Source organism: Motacilla alba, chromosome 28 (genome assembly GCF_015832195.1).
Source record: "Motacilla alba alba isolate MOTALB_02 chromosome 28, Motacilla_alba_V1.0_pri, whole genome shotgun sequence".
Lineage (NCBI taxonomy): Eukaryota > Metazoa > Chordata > Aves > Passeriformes > Motacillidae > Motacilla > Motacilla alba.
This window is the reverse complement of record NC_052043.1, coordinates 4,893,100-4,912,181: the sequence shown is the minus strand read 5'-3', so window position 1 is coordinate 4,912,181 and position 19,082 is coordinate 4,893,100. Positions and strand designations below refer to the sequence as shown.

Genomic DNA, 19,082 nt, shown 5'->3' with positions numbered 1-19,082 from the left:
ACTGGACCGGAGAAACATTGGAAACTTGTTTGGTTATGAAAAGGACAATGGACTTCCTAGCCCGCGGCAAAAAAAATGGGATAAAAAGACCTACATGGAGAAAGCTGGTGTGCTCGCCGCACTCTGAAGCTGCCAGTGCTTAGAGTTGCTCAGGGCGTCACCCAGGGTCTATTTCCCGGGCTAGACCCTGTCCGATCCGTGGCTTACCGAAATTTTGTCAATTTGCGCGAAATAAATTTTGTACTTTGTTTTTATATCATAATTTGGCTCTGGCAAATTATTGATAAAATTCAATTGGCAATCGCACTCACAACACTGGGAATAAGGCTGTCATCCCTCGACACAGGAAGATCTGCCCAGAGAACAGAGAGGTGGCATGCAAAGCCCAGCACATGCTGTTCCCCATTTACCAGTTGAGCAATCGGGGCGGCACATGCCCTGCACACATCTCCACCATGAACCCATGCAGCAGGACAGAACTGGGCAAACAGCCTGGGCAGGAGGCAGACCTCCCCTTTTCCCAGAATGCAGCTTGGACACCCAGAGCATGGCCACTGCTCTGCAGCTGGTGTTCTCACGTGCCATCCCAAGAGGCTGGAGGTGCCTGTGGGACCATGGCCCAAGAGGGCTCTGAGCATCCTGCACAGGGAGATACAGACTCCTCCAGCACTCAGGGGCTCTTATCACCCACCTGCAGCTGGGCTGAGGGAGGGGAGATGCAGCAGACCCTGTGATGTAAACAGGACTGGGCACTGCAGGAGCAGGACAAATTGCCAAATTAAAGTGTTGGATGAGGTCCCACATGGGCTGGTAGCTTCAGGGCATGGGAAGTCATTGCCCAGAGGATGGGAGGGGGAAGTTTGGTGGGGTGGTACCCAGACAGACTCCCAGGTCTGCTGTCCAGGCCATCCAGCCCCTCTGGACTGTGCCCTGCTCACTCAAACAAGCTGGAAGTGCTGGGCAAGCTAAGTCCAGCCATAAGTGGATGAGGGGATCAGAGGAGTGGGAAGCAGACTGAAGACCTTTCAACCCGTCTCAAACCTGCTTTCCTGGAGCCAACCTGCAGACTGAGCAGGTAAGTACATCAGTAAAAAGTGCTGAATGCTGTGACCTTCCCATTACTCCTTCTCTGCTTTATCATCTTCAGGCAGTCCTCGAGTCTTGTAATTCCCACTTTCAGTAGTGAATCCTGTCTGCCCTGCTGTTGATTGACTGTGGATATGCTGGCATCCAGGATGGAGACCGTAGAAAGTGAGACCCTGATTGATGAGGTGGAGGAGATGAGTGGAAGAGGTGAGTTTTCAGAAGGGAACAGGAGGGGAACTGTCCTCTGTTGAGGACAAAATGCATCCTGCTTCTGCTGTGGGACAACTATTGAAGGTCAAAGCACTGGGGCTTGTCCCCAGACTAGGCTTTTCATGGGATGGGACTTGGTGGCTGCAACACTCCCAGCTGAACTCTTGGCGCTCACCTGTACACCCAGCTCCAGCATCAGAGGCTCCTGAGCTGGCGTCCTTGGCCCCCTCCACTGTCCATAGAAAAAGAGATGTGAAACCAGGGCCATGGGTTACGGGTCTTGGGGTAACTTCTACTGTGGTCAGCACTGGTGTGTGCCCTGACCTGCCTGTTCTCCTCTCGCACCACCAGAGACACCCAGGCTCAGGTCCAGGTGGCTGCACTGCCGGTGTGCACCCACCCACTCAGGTGCCGCCTCCTCCTCCAGGAAACTGAGGTCGCCTTGTACAGAATGTGTGCAGGCTCCTGGGGTGGGGACAGGGATGGGGCAGCAGGGAGCCAGGAACAGTCCAGCTAGGAGGGTTTTCCCACTGCAGGGAAAAGGAACTCACCCTGTCCCTTCTCTTGCTGGGATGGATGCAGCCCCAGGGCTGCCTGTTCTGAGCAGCTTCTCCTCCTCTGTCCCCAGCTGACGTGACTCTGGACCCAGACACTGCCAACCCCTTCCTCGTTTTGGCCAGCGACCATCGAGGGGTGGGACGGGGGCACGAGTGGACCTTGCTGCCCAACAACCCCGAGCGGTTTGACACGGAGCCATGTGTGCTGGGCAGCCAAGGCTTTGCTGTGGGGAGACACTACTGGGAGGTGGAGGTGGCCGAGGCAGGGGACTGGTGGGCAGTGGGAGTGGCCCAAGAGTCTGTCAGGAGGAAGGGGATCCTCAGTTTTACACCCCAGGAGGGGATCTGGGCTGTGGGGCAGTGGTTTGGACAGTACCATGCTTTCAGTGATCCTGACTGGACCCCACTGCACCTTACCTGCCTCCCCAGGGCCATCCAGGTCTGCCTGGACTTTACAGACAAGCAGGTGACTTTTGCTGATGCTGAGAGTGAAGCCCCAGTCTTTGCTTTCTGCCTGGCCTCGTGTGCTGGGGAGAGGCTGCGCCCGTGGCTCTGGGTCGGGATGGACTCGTGGCTCAAGCTGTGCCCCTGACAGGGAGGGAACATGAGGGGCAGGGGAGAGACTGAAAGGTGAACGCCATCACCTTGGGTCTTGATGCTGGGAACTGGGAGGGTCCTGCATCCTGCTGGCTTCTCCTCATGTGGATCCTCTGGCCACCAAGGAGAGGACTGGCAGGTCATGGAGGTGGATGCCACAACAGAGCCTCCTTTATCCCCCCACCCCTCAGCTGGGACTACAGGGACAACAGGGAGCACAGAGACTGGGTGCAGGGAGGAGCTTGGTGCCTGGTGGTCTCATGTGAGGGACCATCACTGAGTGCCAGAGCACCGCAGAGCTGCTCTGTACGAGGCCACGGAAATATAGCAGGGTCCAGCTCCTCCACAGGTGCTGGCATAGTGCCTCTGGCTTTTTTTCAATTAAGTTAAAAAACCCAAACACAGCTGGATACTCATGATAACACTTATCTTCCCCACACATCCAGTGCCTGTCCTTGCCTGATGTGCACCAAGCACATTTCTTGCAGCAGAGCACTGGTGGCAGTGCAGGGGCAGAAGCAGGGGCAGGCCAGGAAGGAAAGCACAATGCTGAGCTGTGTCTGAAATCCACAGGAGAGGCAGGAATCCACAAGAATGGCCACAGATCTGCCATTCTCAAGGTCCCACCTCACAGGATCCTGCTAAATCCTGTCCTTAAGAGTGGAGAAGGTGGATGTAGGTGAAAGGGGACATTGCCTGGGTCCAGCCTAGATTTCATCTCTGAACACTTCTCTGGACCTTCTTTACTGCCACTTCAGTTGTCATTGTTATGGATGAATGTCAAAATTCATATTTTATTTAGGTAGAAAGCAAATGCAAGGTGGTATAAAATATATTAAAGGTAGATAGATATTAAAGGATTGGGGTTGGTGTGGGGATCGCGTCTGGACATGTTTCAGAAAAAGCCAGGAAAAGCGGCCAGCAGTATTGAGAAACCAACACACACACATACCACACCAACAGAATACATTTACATGTGAAACACAGCAGGAACCCATGGTTTCGAAGTTTCAGTTAAACAAGGAATTACGCCATCGGCAGCACATTTGGCTACTCCCGACCGGAGGGAAGAAGCACACACTATTCAGAATTTTAATCTACTTCTGGGAAATCTCTTAGTTTGTAAAAGAGATTTCCAGTGAGGACTGCATATCGGGTATTCAGAGTGTTAACAAGGATATCTCTCTCGGTATGAGACGGTGTGGATTGTTAAGCTTAGTTGTTTGAGTCCTGTCTAGCACAAGACCAGAAGCCGATGAATTATTCCCAAAGACATCGAGGACTGGACCATCTTCCATCAGATAGCATTCTACTGGACCAGAGAAGCCTTTGGGACTTGTTTGATTATGAAAAGGACAATGGACTTCCTAGCCCGCGGCAAGAAAAATGGGATAAAACCTAGGTTTGAGAAGACCGTGGTGTGCCGCCGCACTCCGAAGCTGCCAGTGCTTGGAGCTGCTCAGCGTGTCACCCAGGGTCTATTCCCGGGCCAGACTCTGTCCGATCCGTGGCTGACGGAAATTCTGTTAAATTTACGCGAAATAAATTTTGTATTTTGTTTTTATATCATAATTTGGCTCTTGCAAATTATTGATAAAATTAGATTGGCAATTTCATTCATAACATCATCGTTGTGGTGGCATCTGGGCACAGGCAACAACATTGGTCTCCCTGCTCCACTCCAGGAGCTGCAGAGTTGCAGCGCTGGGTCAAGCCCAGGTATCTGCCCCCAGAGCTCTGCCCTAAGCCTCTTCCACTGTGGTAGCATCAAGACTGGGGAAACCCAGAGTTCTCTGTTTCCAGTGAGGCACTTCCTACTCTCCATGGGCAGGAGCCTCTGAGACTGTCCTAGTTTTGCTTGGGATGGAGTTAATTTTCCTCTCAGTGGCCAGCACAGTGCTGGGTTTGGCATTTAGGGTGAGAATAATATTGATAGCAACAACCAAACCATCAGCCATGTGGTGTTTACCATACCTTTTCAGTGTCTCATGCTCTGCCAGCAAGGAGTTGCACAAGAAGCTGGGGGGGAGCACAGCCAGGACAGCTGACCCGAACTGGCCAGAGAGATATTACACACCATAAAACATCCTGCCCAGTGTATAAACCGGGGGAGCTGCTGGTGAGGGGCTGATGGCTGCTGGGAGACAGGCTGGGCACAGATCAGCGGGTGCTGAGCACCTACACTGGGCATCACTTGTTCTATTTTTTTCATTGCAATTATCATTAGTATTATGACATATTACTTTATCTCAATTATTAAACTGTTTTTACCTCAAATCAAAAGTTTTTCCCCCCCTCCCCCTTGGAGGGTGGTGTGTGACTGAGTGGCTGTGTGGTGTTTAGTTGTCAGCTGGGGTTACACCGTGATTGAGGTTCACAGCAGAAGGTTGGGTATAGAGATGGCAGATTGTTAGTTCTGTATTTTTGTCCTTTGTCATGCAAAACATCCCAAAAGAGTTGTGCTGTGCATTTAGGGGCACCTACCTCAATCAAGAAGAAGAAATTCCTTTCTGAAAGCCAGCTAAGTCCCTCAGACTGGAGAAAAGTTGGGATTTTCAACAGATTGGTGTCTGGGAACTTCTTCACTGGAATTTTGTGGTTTGGAGGGAGTAAATATTTTGCTCTGGTTTCCTTTTTGATGTGCCCCCCAAAAATTAAATTTAAAAAAATCAGCTCTCTGGGAGCTGAGTTGCATAATTGCAGCATTTGTGTGAGAAATACACAATTTCATGTAGAATCGCACCACAAAGATTCAGGGGAGCTTAAATTCAGCTCTCATGTGTTGGAGGTCTCTGCATGTTGGAGCCACAACAGGTAGGAAGGGTAAGGAACACCAGGGTCCTTGAGCAAGGCTGGACCCACATGAGCTCTACGTGGTTTTGGGGAGACAAGGGCCGGGAGGTTTGTGCCATACCCAGCGTGGGCACAGACAGCACATCAGAGCAGTGACCTGCTGCCTCCTCAACTGTGCCTGGACACAGAGGCCACAGGGCAACTCCCAAAGCCCTTGGTCCACAGCAGGGTGGGATCAGACTCCTGAGACCCTCCTGCTGCCAGGGAAAAAGGCTGCAGCAGTGGACAGTGGAAGCACCTCAACAAACATGCTCTTCCCAGCACTGGTCTGTCAGACATGCTCCAAACAAAGTCTGCCTGGATTTGGCACATCAGCCAAGCAACTGTGACTGAACGCCCATTCCCGTGAAACTGTTTCCTTTTTCCTGGTGAGCCCTTTCTCTGGGACTTCTGCTCCTTTTACACTGTTCTTGCTGTTGCAGATGCCACTTTGTCTTCACCCCACACTGCCAGATTGCTGTATGGCATCACAGTTTTATTTTAAACTACTTGGCTGAGCCAAACATGCCACTCTCTTTTTTAATTTTTTTTTTCTTTTAATATAAACAAGCCCAGAAAACACTTGATTTGAGAGCCTGGCCAAGAAACTCATCCAAGGTCTTGCCCAAGGCTGAAGCCTTGTCCAGGACCTCAGAAATGCATCCAGCATTGCTGTTGCAGTGCTTTGAGTGGCACTTTAAATGGGCAGCTTCACAATTTTCCAACCCCCTGCTGCAAGTGTGGCATGACCAGATTTTCAACACAGATCCAGGGCCAGGGGCCAATGCTGCAGGGGATATTGGGTCTCCTCATTGCTCCACAGAACAGGGAATGATGGCTGTCCAAGTCTCTGCCCCGAGGTTCCATGCCCTGCAACCCCTGCCATGGTGCTGGCCCTGGATGGCTCTCAGAGCCAGCTGGTAGCAAGTACACAGAGCAAGGCTCCTGCCCTGCAGCTTGCTGCCAGCAGCTCTTGCACACTTGGGCACAGTGCAGACACAGCTCAGACACAGCTCCAAGCGGCTCGGACACACTCAAAGACAGCTCTGACACAGTCAGACACAGCTCTGACACAGCTGGACACTGCCCACCTCACCAGGGCTCAGGCCAGAGTGTGGGCTCACAGACGTGTCCGGCGTCTCCCACAGCCCTGGAGTGAGGGGCTGGGCTGCAGGGCCGTGGGCAGGCCTGGGTTGGGCAGCTCACAGGGAGCCTCTGTAGGGTGGCATCATGCAGCATCAGGGTTGCTCCCTGCAGCCCCATACACACCCCTGGCCCAACCAGGGGCCAAAGGACTCTTGACTTGGCCCAAATATCATCGCCTTGCTTGGCCCACGCCAGGCAGGCTTCTGTACACTGACAGAGAAACTGCCCAGAAATGAAAAAAGCCTTGGGGTTTGTCCAACTTTGAAATCTTCTGCTGGGGCCCTGGGGGCTAGCCAGGGCAGCTACTGCAGGCAGGGGGTACCGGGGTGCTCTCAAGGAGGCAGCCTGGGCTCTGCAGCCCTGGCCCCCTTCAATAACAACACAACAGCCCAAAGTTTGTCTCACTTTTATTTACATCATTGCACAGCCCATTTCCCCAGAACGCACTGGAATGTGGTGGGTCAGACACCGATTGCCCACATCCACGAGCTGAACATCTCTGGGAAGGAGGACAAGACTCAAAGAGTCACTACTGGGTCTTGTGGGGGCACATGCAACAACTCCAATTATTGGCAATGACAACAAAGCCAAGGATGCCGAGTGCAGCTACGGCCACACAGAGAACTGGCCCCCCCAGCCAAGGGCTTCTGGCTTTCACAGTTGCATATTTGGATTGGTGGTGGGTTTCTTAACTGGAACAGTGGCTCTAACAAGCCCTTACCCTGGGGATGTGCTATGGGAGAGAGCATCCCTCATCACCTGCCAGAACTTGGTGCCTTGTGGGGCCAAGCTCCTGGGAGGCAGCTGGGGCTGGGAAGGTTAAACCGCTCACACTCCCCCCCACCCCCCCGTTCTTCTTCACTGGTGATGTCCTGGTGACAAGGGGGTTGTTGGGAAGGGGCTGAAGGAAGGGGCACCCAGGACAAGGCACAGAGCAGTGGTGCAGAGCCTGCTGCCATGGAAGGGGTGTGCAGGGCGGGAGCTCCTGCGTGGGAATGGGATGGGACTGGAGTAGGGACTGTCACGGGAGCTGGGCTGCAGCAGCCTCTCCACCAAGAGTACCAGAAGCAGAGTAATGCCTGAATGAGTGCATGACTGGGAAAAGGGCAGACACCCACAGGTATGTGGAAGAAGGGAAGGGACAGTGGGACGGCGGGCTGAGAGAGGGGAGCAGAGATGCGCAGCCTGGCTGGAGCAGAGGACATTCGCCCCACAGTCACACCAGCCCCTCATGCTTGGAAGAGAGACCAGTTCAGAGCAGCCCTCAGGGCACACAGAGGCTGCTGTAAGATGTGTCAGGGTGTCCCCAAGCTGCACCTGGGAGAGGGGACAGAGGAGAGAAGACAGACACCAGGGCCAAGGGCTGGAGCAATCCTATTGGGCAAGATGGCACATTGGTCCTTCTGCTCAGGCCACCAGCAACTTCCAGCTCAGGCTGACTGAACACACAAGGAAACACATCTTGCTTTGCAGCTAGAGAGGAGGAGGAGAAGGAAGTGCACATGGTGCTTTGAATTCAGGAAATTACAGATCTCCATCTCACAGGGCATTGCACTGACCCACTTGCTTTCAGCAAAGGGGCAGAGGGACATAGTGCATGACCACCACCCACTGCAAGGACACAGGCCCCTCAGAGCCTGCCTCTTACCTGCTCTCTACCCTCACCACCATGGAGCCAGAGCCCAGGCTCCAGAAAAGCAGCTGCACACACCTCTGGAGCACCTGGAAGGGCAGCATCACCGCCAGCGTCCTCACGGCCTGTGCCACTCAGAAGGCTCAGGAAAGCTCAGCACCAGGCACTGTCTGGCAGGGTGAGGTGGCAGAGGCAAGGACCAAAGCCAAACCAGGGGGACTCTTGGCAAAGGGGGCATTCTGAGACAGAGGGCTTTGAGAGCTGCATGTGCTGGAAACACAGGTGAAAGGAGGAGGAGGAGGAACACTGGCCCCACAGGACAAGGGACCCAGAGTCTGTTCTCTGGGACCAGCAAACTGGGGGGGGTTCACTAGAGGACACAACAGGCAGGCAGTGCTACCAGGGATGAACCCAACCCCAGCAGCTCCTCTGGAATGTGCAAATAAAGCGCAGAGACAGCCAAGAGCACCTGCGTCCTGCCAGCGCCGCAGGGCATGACCTGCCCCCTAAGGTACATGTGAAACTGATGCTACAGGAGGTCCAGCCTCAAGCTGGCAAAAGGACATCAGCAAACAGAGACTCCAACTCTCACCTTCTGGGGGCAGGAAAGCTCCTTTCTCAATCTTTTCAAAGCAAAAGGCAGTGGTGGGTTTAGCTAGTACGGAGCCATCTCTTCCCACCCTCGGATCCTCCATCTACCTTTGCCAGACAGACAAGGGCCGAGTGCATCTGAGTCCTGGGGATAAGCCAGGATCTCAAGGAAAGCATTTTGTGAGATCATGTCTGCACCGGAAAAGATTCTCTCATTCTGAAACTGATTTTGAGATTCTCAAAATTACAGTACTTTACAATACAAAATGTCTCCATTCAGTATTATGTCATTTTACTCCTTCTGGGATTGTAAGAATTATTAAAAACACTCAACTTTCTAGAAAGGACAGAACACCACAAAAGAGACCAAAGAGTAACGGGAAGGCTGCTGTAGTATATCAAAACCAATTTAGTGCAAAGGAGAAGGGGACTTTCAAGAATGGTTGATGAAAAGTGTTCCTCATACGCTCATTTGGAGAAAAGGCATTGATTTAACCTCTGAATGAGATCAGGTTGCCAGCTTCTATCCTGAAGCTTAGAACATCAACACAAAAGGATTGAAACACAATATGCATGGCCATTAAAAAATAATATTATATATAGATATATATATATATAGAGAGAGAGAGAGAGGGAGATGTTTTCCATGTATGGTATTTCGTTATAGGAAAGTGTCCCTGCAGACAGGCATTTTCTGCCATCAGGCTCTTCTGGGCCATTTCACCCACAGATGTTGATTATGCGTCTCTTTGCCAAGGTCTGGAGCACGTGCTGAGCGCACCCTTTGGGTGGGATGATTGTTTTCCAGCATCCCCACAGCTGCCATGGTCCCTGGGCCTGTGGGGATGCCCGACCCTCCACCCTGGCCGGCCGCGGGACGGCTCAGACCGTGGTCTCATCCGCGGCCTTCTTCATGAGCTTGGCAGAGAGGAGGGAGTGGGGCACGGGGTGAGGGCTCCGCGAGGCTGGGATCATCAGGCGGACTTTCTGGTTGGTCCTTCGCCACTCCGAGTACAGCTGGCAGTGGTAGCGGAACGAGACCTGGCAGGCGAGAATGCAGCACTGTCACCAACCCCGCCCCTCGCTCCGGAGCACACACGGGACAGCCCGACGCCCACAGCCCTCTGCCTCTGGGGACTCCTTATCCTGAGGCAAGGGACACAGCACTGACCCCGGCACGGTTTGGGGCATATCCATAGCCTCTGACAAGAAATCAATCCCTTCCTGGTGACACCAGGATGAGTAGGGCATGGCCAAGGGGGCCTTCTGGGCAGCACCAGCAGAGCAGGATGGGGATTGCTCAGCTGGGTTTGGGTCCAAGCTGGTGAAATGTGGTGGGGATGAGCTGCAACTTGCCCCTTCATCCAGCCCCGGGCTGCAGCCAGCACCTTCAGTGAGCAAAACAAAGATCTGAACCCAACCAGCCTCCTCCCATTTCACAGGCCCCAGGGGACCTTCTTTGTCCTGCACAAAAACCTTCCCTCCTTTGCCTGCCATAACAGGACAGCAGCTGGACTCATTGTTTCCTGACAACACCGTGGCCTGGGAGACTTGTCTACCTGGAGGGAGACAGGGGAGGATGCAAAAGGCTGGAGGGACCCAGAGCAGCCCAGCAGAGGCAGAAGCTGGCCCTGCAGTTTCAGAGCAGCCCTGTGAGGGGAGCTTTGAGTTTGGCTTAAATACCGAATCCAGTCAGCCACTGATCTAAAACAGGCCTTCTTACAGGAAGGGTTTAGCTGGCAACTGGGACATACCAGCAAGTGCATCTGACACAGAAAACTCAGTAAAACTGTTACTTCTGGATGGGTCTATGAGACACCTTATGAGAAATGAAGCTGTGCCCCTGTGGCACTGAGGTAACTGAGCTTACTGATCTGTGCACACCCCTGCTTCCTGTTGCAGAGGGATTCTGGCAATAAGACTGCTGACACATAATCTCCCAGTTTTCAGAGAATGGGGAGCTAATGGTGGGAACCTCGAAGAAGGCTCCTGCTCCTCACAAAAGAGCTGCAGCCTTGGCTACTGCCTTTCTCACAACCCTCACACCGGTTACAGCCATGAACCCCTTCCCACATATTGGCCCCTTGGACTGCACAGCCCAGGGTTGAACGAGCTGAATATAAATAAAGGGGCTTCACCTAATGTCCTCCTCTGCTCAAGGAAAAGTGAAGCACAGCAGAATTAGAGCCATTTTAGTCAGGACTGGTTACTGCACAAACATTTTTCCATTTCCTCCAGGTTTCCAGCTCCTCCCCACCAGTCCTGAGATAGAGAAAATGGAAACACTTCCTCTTAAGGTTTCCAATTTTAGCTTGGCTTCCTACAGAAACAAGCTTCATGCAGCATGGACACTTTCCTCCATGGCTCCATGCAAGGAGTGCCTTCAGCTTTGCCCCCAGGCACTCTCGACCCCAGAGCAGGGGCTGCTGCAGCACCAGCTCATCCTGCCCTGGCTCCCAGGTCTGTGAGGGAGAGTTGTAAGGAGTGTCCAGCCCCAGGGGAATGGGTTACTCTGAGAAATTGGAAAACGAGACGACAAGGAAATGGACTGGGGAATTTCTACTGCCCACAGGACTCCCAGATTTTTGGGGTCCCACTATTTCTCCTTCATCAAGTGCACTTCTTCCCTTTCCAAAATGATGTTTCCCTGCAAGGAGTTGGAAAAGGGCATTCATTGACAGGGCATGAGCACACAAAGGGCTTGCTTGGAATAGGAGAGCCAAAATCAAGATGCAAACCCAGAAGTCCACCCAGCAACACAAGACAAAAGAAGTGAATGGGAAACAGAGGGAAGTCCCTGGCCTAGCAGCCCCTAGAGAGAGCAGCCCTGGGGCCTGGGGAGGGACCAGGGAGCCCCACTGAGCCTCCACTTGTGCCACACGCAAACCCGCATTCGCTGTCCTGCTCTTCTCAGCTCCCTGCAAGATACAAGCTCTTTGCCCCTAATTCAGCATGTCCAGAAATGCCAAACAAGGCATCTGCAGGAAGCTCTCTCCCAGCAGGGATCAGTTCAACACCCAGACTGGTTCAAGTGCAGGTTCCCAGCAACCCCCAGTGATCTCCATGCAGCAGTGGGCCAGGTCACACTGGCTACCAAGCCTTGACTTGGGGCCAACCACACAACCCAACATCAGAGAAGCCACAGGTTTCCCCAGGGCCAGGGAGTTCCTTCCACACACCTTAAAAATACGGTGTAAGAGTTTGTTTAGTTTTGTTTAGTTGTGAGAGACCCCCAAGGCCAGTCTGCACCCCAGCTGGGTGCAGCAAGTCTGTTCTGAGCAGCAAAAGCACAGAGGGACATGGTGGTAAATTATTTAGGACTCAAATGTCCCATATTTTACTTTTCCCCTGCACTGCCCAGGTACCAACTTTGTGTTTCTTCTTGAACCACAGATGGACCACTGCCTGACCCAGCCCCAAGCCCTTCACACCCAACCTCAGCCCCAGCCCCATTCCAGCTCCGGCTGTCTGTGGCTGGCTGGGTTCTGACACTTGGGGAACACTGTGACAGTCTGGAAAGCAGATGACCAGCAGATGATTTTCCATTCCCAGCAACAACTTCAGCAGCTTGCACATGAAGATAACTAAATGGACATTGAAGTGGAAGAGCCCAAGGTGTTCTCACACGGGGAGGCAGAAATAGCAGGTGGCACTGATGAGGTGTGAGCCAGTGCTCCCAGCTCCTGTTGGAGCAGGAGCAGGACCCTGGCAGCTGGCACTTACCAGAGTCCAGAGGACGTAGATGGTGAAAAGTGCTATAGTGAGTGCTATGAGTCCGATGGCCTCCAGCCGGCTGTTGAACTGCAAGTGGTCCTGGGCCCCGCGCAGACACAGCCAGCCCGAGATGGCCGCCAGGGGAGTGATGAACAGGAAACACACCATGTCACAGAACAGCGTCCTCTTCTCATTGCGGGGCCCGGGGTCCTTCAGCCACTGCGGGAAGGACGGAGAAGGGATCAGCCTGTGACACGCAGGAGCACGGCAGGCGGGCAGAGCTGGGGAGCTCTCGCCTGCACTGTGAGGTCTGACTCACATCAACCTTCTCCTGAAGGGAACCAGAGTGTCAAGTCTAGGTTTAACAAGGGAAATGGAAGAAACGGTTAATGAACCTGTACAGGGAAAGGCAGTCATGAATACAGAAGCTCCTGGGCTCTCCTCTGGAGTAGTGAGGAGCAGGCTGCAGGACATCAGTTCAGTAAAGTCTGGCTTAATATGGATCTGACAGGTCTTGGACTAAACTTCAACAGAAACAGACCCAGGACTCTAACTGGTGAAGGGGCTGTGGGAAAGAGGGGCACTGGGGTCTGCAGCAAGGCCAAGCTATAAGAACATCTGTCCCAAATCTAGCCTTTGGGTTTCTGTGGGAGAATCACAGCATTTTAGAGTTTCACAGGATATGTCCAAATGTTTCTTTCTTTTGGGAAAGAAAGACTTGCTTCCAGTGTGGGTTCATTTTAGATACTTAACTTCAGCAACAGCAATTGTTCTATTTTCCTAGGATTATGCTATTTTTAGCCTTTCCTTTCCTTTTTTAGAATAGCAAGAAACTGTGGTTCCTACAGATACCAAATTGTTATAGCACATCTTTACTAGGATCTGTGTATGCTGGCCTGCAGATTCTTCCTTCTTCTCCTCACAAATATGCCTGCCTCATTCAGGATTTTTTTAGTTTTATTTCTAAATAAGACTTGGAGAATATTATTGAAAAGGCACAGGCAGAGCAGGGAAGAGACTATCAGGGTCTGGGCTGTCAGGCCAATCCTACTCTCTTGGTCCCTGCTTTGAAATAGACAGCTTGGGAAGGGACTCATCTGGGAACTCCGCACACAAAGTTCCTTTCCTACTCAGAAATCACCCTTTAAGGAGCAATACAGAAGTGGTGGTAACAGGTATGCAAGAAATTATGAGACCTCAGCAGAGATAACCTGAGGACATGGCTGGCCAGAGGCACGCAGAGAGTGCAGGCCCAGAGGGAAGCAAGGCAGGGGGCACAGAGGTGAGTGCAGATTTAACTGCAGCAGGCATGTTCAGTGAGACACAGCAAAAAGGCAAGAATGGGACTAGAAGCACAGCCAGCTTTTGTGGAAATGGGAAAGAGAAGGGGCAGCTGGCAAACCTGGGCATGGAATAGAGGGGTAGCTAGGCTGGTTAAAGCCACAGGAACAGCAGGTTCTGCAGCACCTGGGACAGGACACTGAGCGGCCCATGAGCAGAGGAGAGGATGCTGCAGTGACAGGAATGAGCCTGGCCTGGAATTCCAGCTGGGAGGACTTATAACCACAGTATTTTAGGGATGTGACCTGAATAATCTGAACACTTCAGTGGTAACAGTCAGGGAACTTTCATTGATTCTAAACCCATTTCAAGCATGACTTGATGGGCAGACAGCCAGAAGAAAACCTCAAAGAATCACAGAATCACTAAGGCTGGAAAAGACTTCCAAGATCATCAAGTCCAACCATAAACCCAGAGCCACCTCCAAACCATGTCCTCAAGTCATCCACATATTTTTTGAACACTTCAATGGATGGTGGCTCCACCACTGTCCTGGCAGCCAGTTCCAATGCCTGACAACCTTTTCCATGAAGAATTTTTCCCAATATCCAATCTAAACATCTTCTGGCACACCTTGAGGCTTTTTACTCTCATCCTATCCCTTCTTCCCTGGGAGCAGAGCTCGATCCCCACCTGGCTGCATCTTACTGTCAGGGAGAGATAACAGAAGGTCTCCCCCAAACCTCCTTTTCTCCAGGCTGAGCCTTCCCCCCCCCCCAACCTGCCCCAGCTGCTCCTGGTACTCTAGACCCTTCCCCAGCTCTGCTGCCCTCCTCTGGACACACTCCAGTACCTCAGTGTCTTTCCTGGACTAGGTGGCTGTAGGAATGTGCCCCCTATGGACAGAGTGACAGAACCTTCCTCTGTCCCCCAAAAAGGAAAGAGCCCAGAACTTTCTCCCGGTGATCAGGTAGAAAAGTCACTGATAGGACCTTGGGGACTTCACCTCAAGTTTGGGGACAGCTAATTGGCCATAAGCCAAAAGGTCCCGCCTGGGCCATTTAGTAGAAAAGCACAGAACAAAGAAAGCAAATCGCTTTTGTGAGGTGTCTTTACCAGGAGCACAAGCCTGTGGTACCTGGATCGCTTTGAGTTTGTTATTTTGCCTTTATTAAACCTTTTTTGTTCCTGACGCTGTCACATCAGCCTCCTGCTCCTTTTATGCCTCCTAATGAAAGCTGAGCTATTCTGGGGTGTAGTGTTGGGGTGTTGAGAGCTCATCAGATCAGCTCGAAACCCCCCGGGCAAAACGCTACAGATGGCCACCCTGGGATTTGAGGTTGGGCCTCACCAGTGCCCAGCACAGGAAGATGGCCACAGCCCTGGTCCTGCTGGCCATACTGTGGCTGGTACAGGCCAGGTGCCATTGGCTTTCTTGGCCATCTGGCTGACATTCAGCCACTGCTGATCAGCATTACCCCGTCCTTCTCCACTGGGCAGCTTTGAGAGCAGGCAGAACTGTCGTTTGGACAGGACTGGGAGAAGGGAGGCAAACCTGCAGGTCCCTCCTTGTATGGCTCTGCAGAGGAGTCAGTGTGATGAGCTGTGTAGGGACAATAAACACCACACATGCAGTCTGAGCAGTCCTGGGAGGAAGTGAGGGTGGACAGCAACTCATTGGCACAGGAAAGCTGCTCCCATACACAGAGCTCAAACCCAGCCTCATGCCAGGCTCTCCCCAGTCCAGGGCCAGGACAGGGCTGCATGGTGACACAGAAGTCAGGTGAGTGCCAAATCACCCTGTCTGGACCAAGTTCCCTCTACCAGCAAGTGCAGAGCACCTCATTCTATGCAACAGGATACGATGGGGCACTTCTGACCCTTGTACAGTAAGAAGCTCAGGCAGATAGGTATTTCACTGCATCTTAATTCTATTTATATTCCTTGTGACTTTTGAAACTCCTTCCTCCTGCCCAAGATGGGAGACAAACATATAAAGGCAGGAAGCAAATTAATTTCCTTTTGAAGCAGTTGATTTCCTTTGCCAATATGCACTGACACAGTAACAAAATGGAAAACAATAAGCCACTCTAAGGGTGCAGCATTTCTGGCACAGCAACACATTGGTGCATACGGGACTTTAAATAAGCTTTGCTAATAATCCAAAAAGTGGTTAGGCAGATTAAACAATTTTTGTAGGGAAAACTATCAAGTAAGCATGGGGAAGTTTGGTCTTCTTCTTGGTCAAAACTTGGTCTTCTTCTAGCAGCTAGCACTGCAATCATATCTGAGACTGAAAGGAAAGAGGCAGAGGTGGCTGCTTGCTGCCATTTGGGTTATGAGCTGAGTCCCAGATCCTGCTTGAAACAACTTCTCTCTGCTTGTGTGACAGAATTCTGGGTACAACCATATTTCTTTGTCCTCCAGCATGATCCTGAGGCTTTCTCCAGATACTGGAATCAGCAGGGTTGTGGAAGAGAGTTCATTTCTTAGAGCCACAGCAGGGCTGTGGGATGATGAGAAGCTGACCTTTGGGTGCTGCAGTGCCCATGAAGCTTGGGTGAGCCCAAGGTGATGGGAGGCAGGAGGGGAGCAGGCAATAAAGGCACCAGGACATCATCAGCGCCTCTGGAAGCAAAAAGCAGAACTCAAAGCATATCAGAGGAGTCTCTCCCAGCCTGTCCATCTCAGCACCTGCTGCTTCATGTATCTCAAAGCTGGGCTGCATTCTGCCCCTTGGGACCAAGGGGAGTGGACAGAAGAGGGACTCTCCCAGCAGCACTCAGCACCTTGCAGTCTGTCTGGGGGCTTAAAAATGGGTGCTTTAAAAATTAGCTTTCATTGATTCTTACAGCTGACTCACCATGAGTGGCTGAATGTGAGCTGTCAGCCTGTTTCATGAACACATCCCATGCAGCACTCAGTGCAGCATGGCACTGGAGGGACCAGCATGTGCTCACATCTCTCCCTGCCCTGCACCTGGACCCCTCGCTCTGGTGGGCATGAGTCAGGACCAGTGTGACCTGCCAGCCTCACCACCTGACCCTGCCAGAGTTCCCCAGTGCTTCACAGCTACAGCACAATGGCAAGCCACAGCACCACACAAGCATTTGGCTGTATTACGAAACATCCTACATGCTTTCTGCCCACCAAACAGTTACCCTCTGGCTTCTCAGGTGCCTGCTGATTTTCCTTCCACTGCTGACCTGGTATGTGGCTATAAAAGCCAGAAAAAAATCACATTAACTTGATCACAGCAGCACTATTAGTCCTGTACTGTACTGAGAAACATCTTGAATCAAAAAGTACAGCTTCACATGAAGGACTCTCACATCCCTTCTCTGGGCCTGCACCAAAACCTTTCTGCAGGCCATTGAGCTCCATGGGCAGCCCCAGCAGAATGGTCCTGTTTCCTTCACCAAGGTGGGAAGGGATGTTTTCTGACAGAGTACCCAGAATTCAGGAAACCAAGACCCAGAAATGCCCCTAGCCCGTCAAGCAGAGCAGTTAAATGCTGCACGAAGCTGCCCCTCCCCATCCTCCTTTCCCCAGCTACCTGCCAACAATGCTCCACAGACCTCCACAACCCAAATCTCTCCTTGTACAGGCATGAAAGCCTTCCCTACACCCTCAGCCATTGGGAAGCACAGGGCTCTGGGCTGACCCAAGAGATTCAGGAGCACTAGAAAGGGTGGACAGGAGAGGAACACACCCAAGCAGTGCTGCAGGTCACTCGGACACTCTCCTCCAGAGAGAGCAGCACGAGCTTCCATGGTTGGTGGCACCGTGGCAAATGCCACACCACGACATGTGCCAGTACGGGATCACAGCAACTGCACCTCAGAGAAAGCTCACTGGTCTTCTGGATCAGCACAGCACAAACAGGGCTGGACAAAGTGCTGAAGATGGACAGGTAAGGAAGACTAGGGCTGGTGAGTATCAAGAATGCAAGGGTATTTCCTGTTTTGGCCCCAAACAGACCATTGCTTTATGCAGAGCAGTGCCCAGGACTGCACAGAAAAGTGCCAAGAGGATCTCATGTTGGACATGTGACCAGCATCTCCAGACAGCAAACTCAAGTATTAAGAGAGAAACTAAAAGATTAGAGGGGTGGGAACTCAGCTAGAACCAAGAAGGATTTGTTTTTCACTAGATCCAGGAGTGTAAAAGAGGTGTGCATTGAGCAAGGAGAGAAGCGGGCTGCGGAAGGGTAGAGGAACACGGATCAGACAGCAGTGCAGTGAGTTCAGCAGAAGAGTCTGAGGAAAGCAAAGGGAAAAGTCTGTCTGTAAGGAAGATAAGGCTGGAGGAAGGGTGGGGGAGAGCTCATATCACAGCTCAATTCTCCGAATTGGAGGGGGGACAAGTGAGTGCTGCGCCCAGAGGCAAAACTTCTTTCCCTAATAATGTAAGCAGGAGTAACATCACAATTCCCACCTGCCAACCTCCTTTTTTGTGCTCCAGGGACATCTCCTGCACCACCTCCCACAGCCACAGACGTGCAGGAGACTCAGGAGACAAGCAGAATGACTGCATGTGACAGATCCATGGCAGGTGGCCCCTACTCTAGTGTAACCTGCAGTCAAGCAACTCCTCAGAGAATTTCAAACACATTTTGTTGTGTGTGACATTGTGTTTGAAAATTGTACTTTCAAGAGACAAAAAAATAATCCACTGACCTACATAAAATATCCAGTTTAAATGAACCAAAAGTGCTAGCAGTCATTGAAAAGTAACCAAAATTGCACCATAAACTCCAAGAAGAACAGCAGGAGCAAAAAACTGTCAGGATCCTGTACAGCACAGCACTCTTGAAAGGAGGAGCTGTTTTGAGGAGGCAAAGGAGCACACCAGAATCACTAAAGCAGCCCATTTATAAATAAAGTTGTTAAAACACACACTGCTGGAAAACACCAGCAGAATTGAAACATGGAAGCAGAATTTTCTTGGGACTCCATGATGAGGTTTGCTTGCAAGGACGGAAATAGGGAAACAAAAGGTGTGGCTGGACTGCTCCAACAGTGTCTGGTTCACCAGAGAAATCTTTTTTTTTGAATTAGTGAGATGTCTGAAATGAGTTTTGCCTTAGCAAAGGAATTAAATGCTTGCAGAAGCATTATGATCAAGTCCTGCACTACACTTGTTGAGTGGGTATGTTGACTTTCAACCTCCCAGTAATATTAGCAAAACCAGAGCCTTGGGTCTCTGCACCAGCAGTTTGTGTCCTCTCAGAGCAGAGACCTGAAACTCCTGGCTCCTCTCCCTGGTATTTACATGATGTATGAACAAAAACACACCCTTCCTGTGGAGTATGGAGTGATCTTTGCTGGGACCAAGCAGCTGCTGCTCTGACACCTGCCTGACCTGCAAGCTCGGGACATTTCCGCAAAGACCTGGGCTGGCAGCACAGACCTGACCCGACCCTTTCCCATGCC

At 51.7% G+C, this 19,082-nt stretch overlaps 2 protein-coding genes across 12 annotated transcripts in view; one reads left to right on the top strand and one right to left on the bottom strand.

Moving 5' to 3' along the window:
- The first annotated feature begins 341 nt into the window (after positions 1–341).
- LOC119712468 (thaicobrin-like) lies at positions 342–9,250 on the top strand. 3 transcript variants are annotated; one of them, XM_038163740.1, is made up of 3 exons: positions 342–1,075; positions 1,152–1,293; positions 1,925–9,250. In XM_038163740.1, exons 2-3 carry the CDS (start codon positions 1,221–1,223, stop codon positions 2,443–2,445), a joined length of 594 nt encoding a protein of 197 aa, XP_038019668.1. In that variant the 5' UTR covers positions 342–1,075; positions 1,152–1,220; the 3' UTR covers positions 2,446–9,250. The 3 variants fall into 3 exon arrangements, with proteins under 3 accessions (XP_038019668.1, XP_038019667.1, XP_038019666.1); XM_038163739.1 differs by having other exon boundaries at positions 1,148–1,293; XM_038163738.1 differs by having other exon boundaries at positions 343–1,075; positions 1,181–1,293.
- MARCHF2 (membrane associated ring-CH-type finger 2) overlaps positions 8,928–19,082 on the bottom strand; it is a 32,675-nt gene continuing 22,520 nt past the window's right edge. For 8 of the 9 annotated variants that reach the window (XM_038163732.1, XM_038163737.1, XM_038163733.1 and 5 more), the window contains exons 4-5: positions 12,376–12,585; positions 8,928–9,693 (exon numbers count right to left, since the gene is read on the bottom strand). In XM_038163732.1, the coding sequence (XP_038019660.1) occupies positions 9,535–9,693; positions 12,376–12,585 (369 nt within the window). In that variant the 3' untranslated portion in view covers positions 8,928–9,534. Of the gene's footprint in view, positions 9,694–12,375; positions 12,586–12,700; positions 12,722–19,082 lie in introns of those variants that run through there. The other variant, XM_038163730.1, reaches the window with a different exon arrangement.

Coding starts and splice junctions, on each gene's coding strand:
- LOC119712468 (XM_038163740.1), top strand. CDS start 1,221: ATGCTGGCATCCAGGATGGAGACCGTAGAAAGTGAGACCCTGATTGAT. Junction 1,294..1,924: donor GGAGGAGATGAGTGGAAGAG/GTGAGTTTTCAG, acceptor CTCTGTCCCCAG/CTGACGTGACTCTGGACCCA.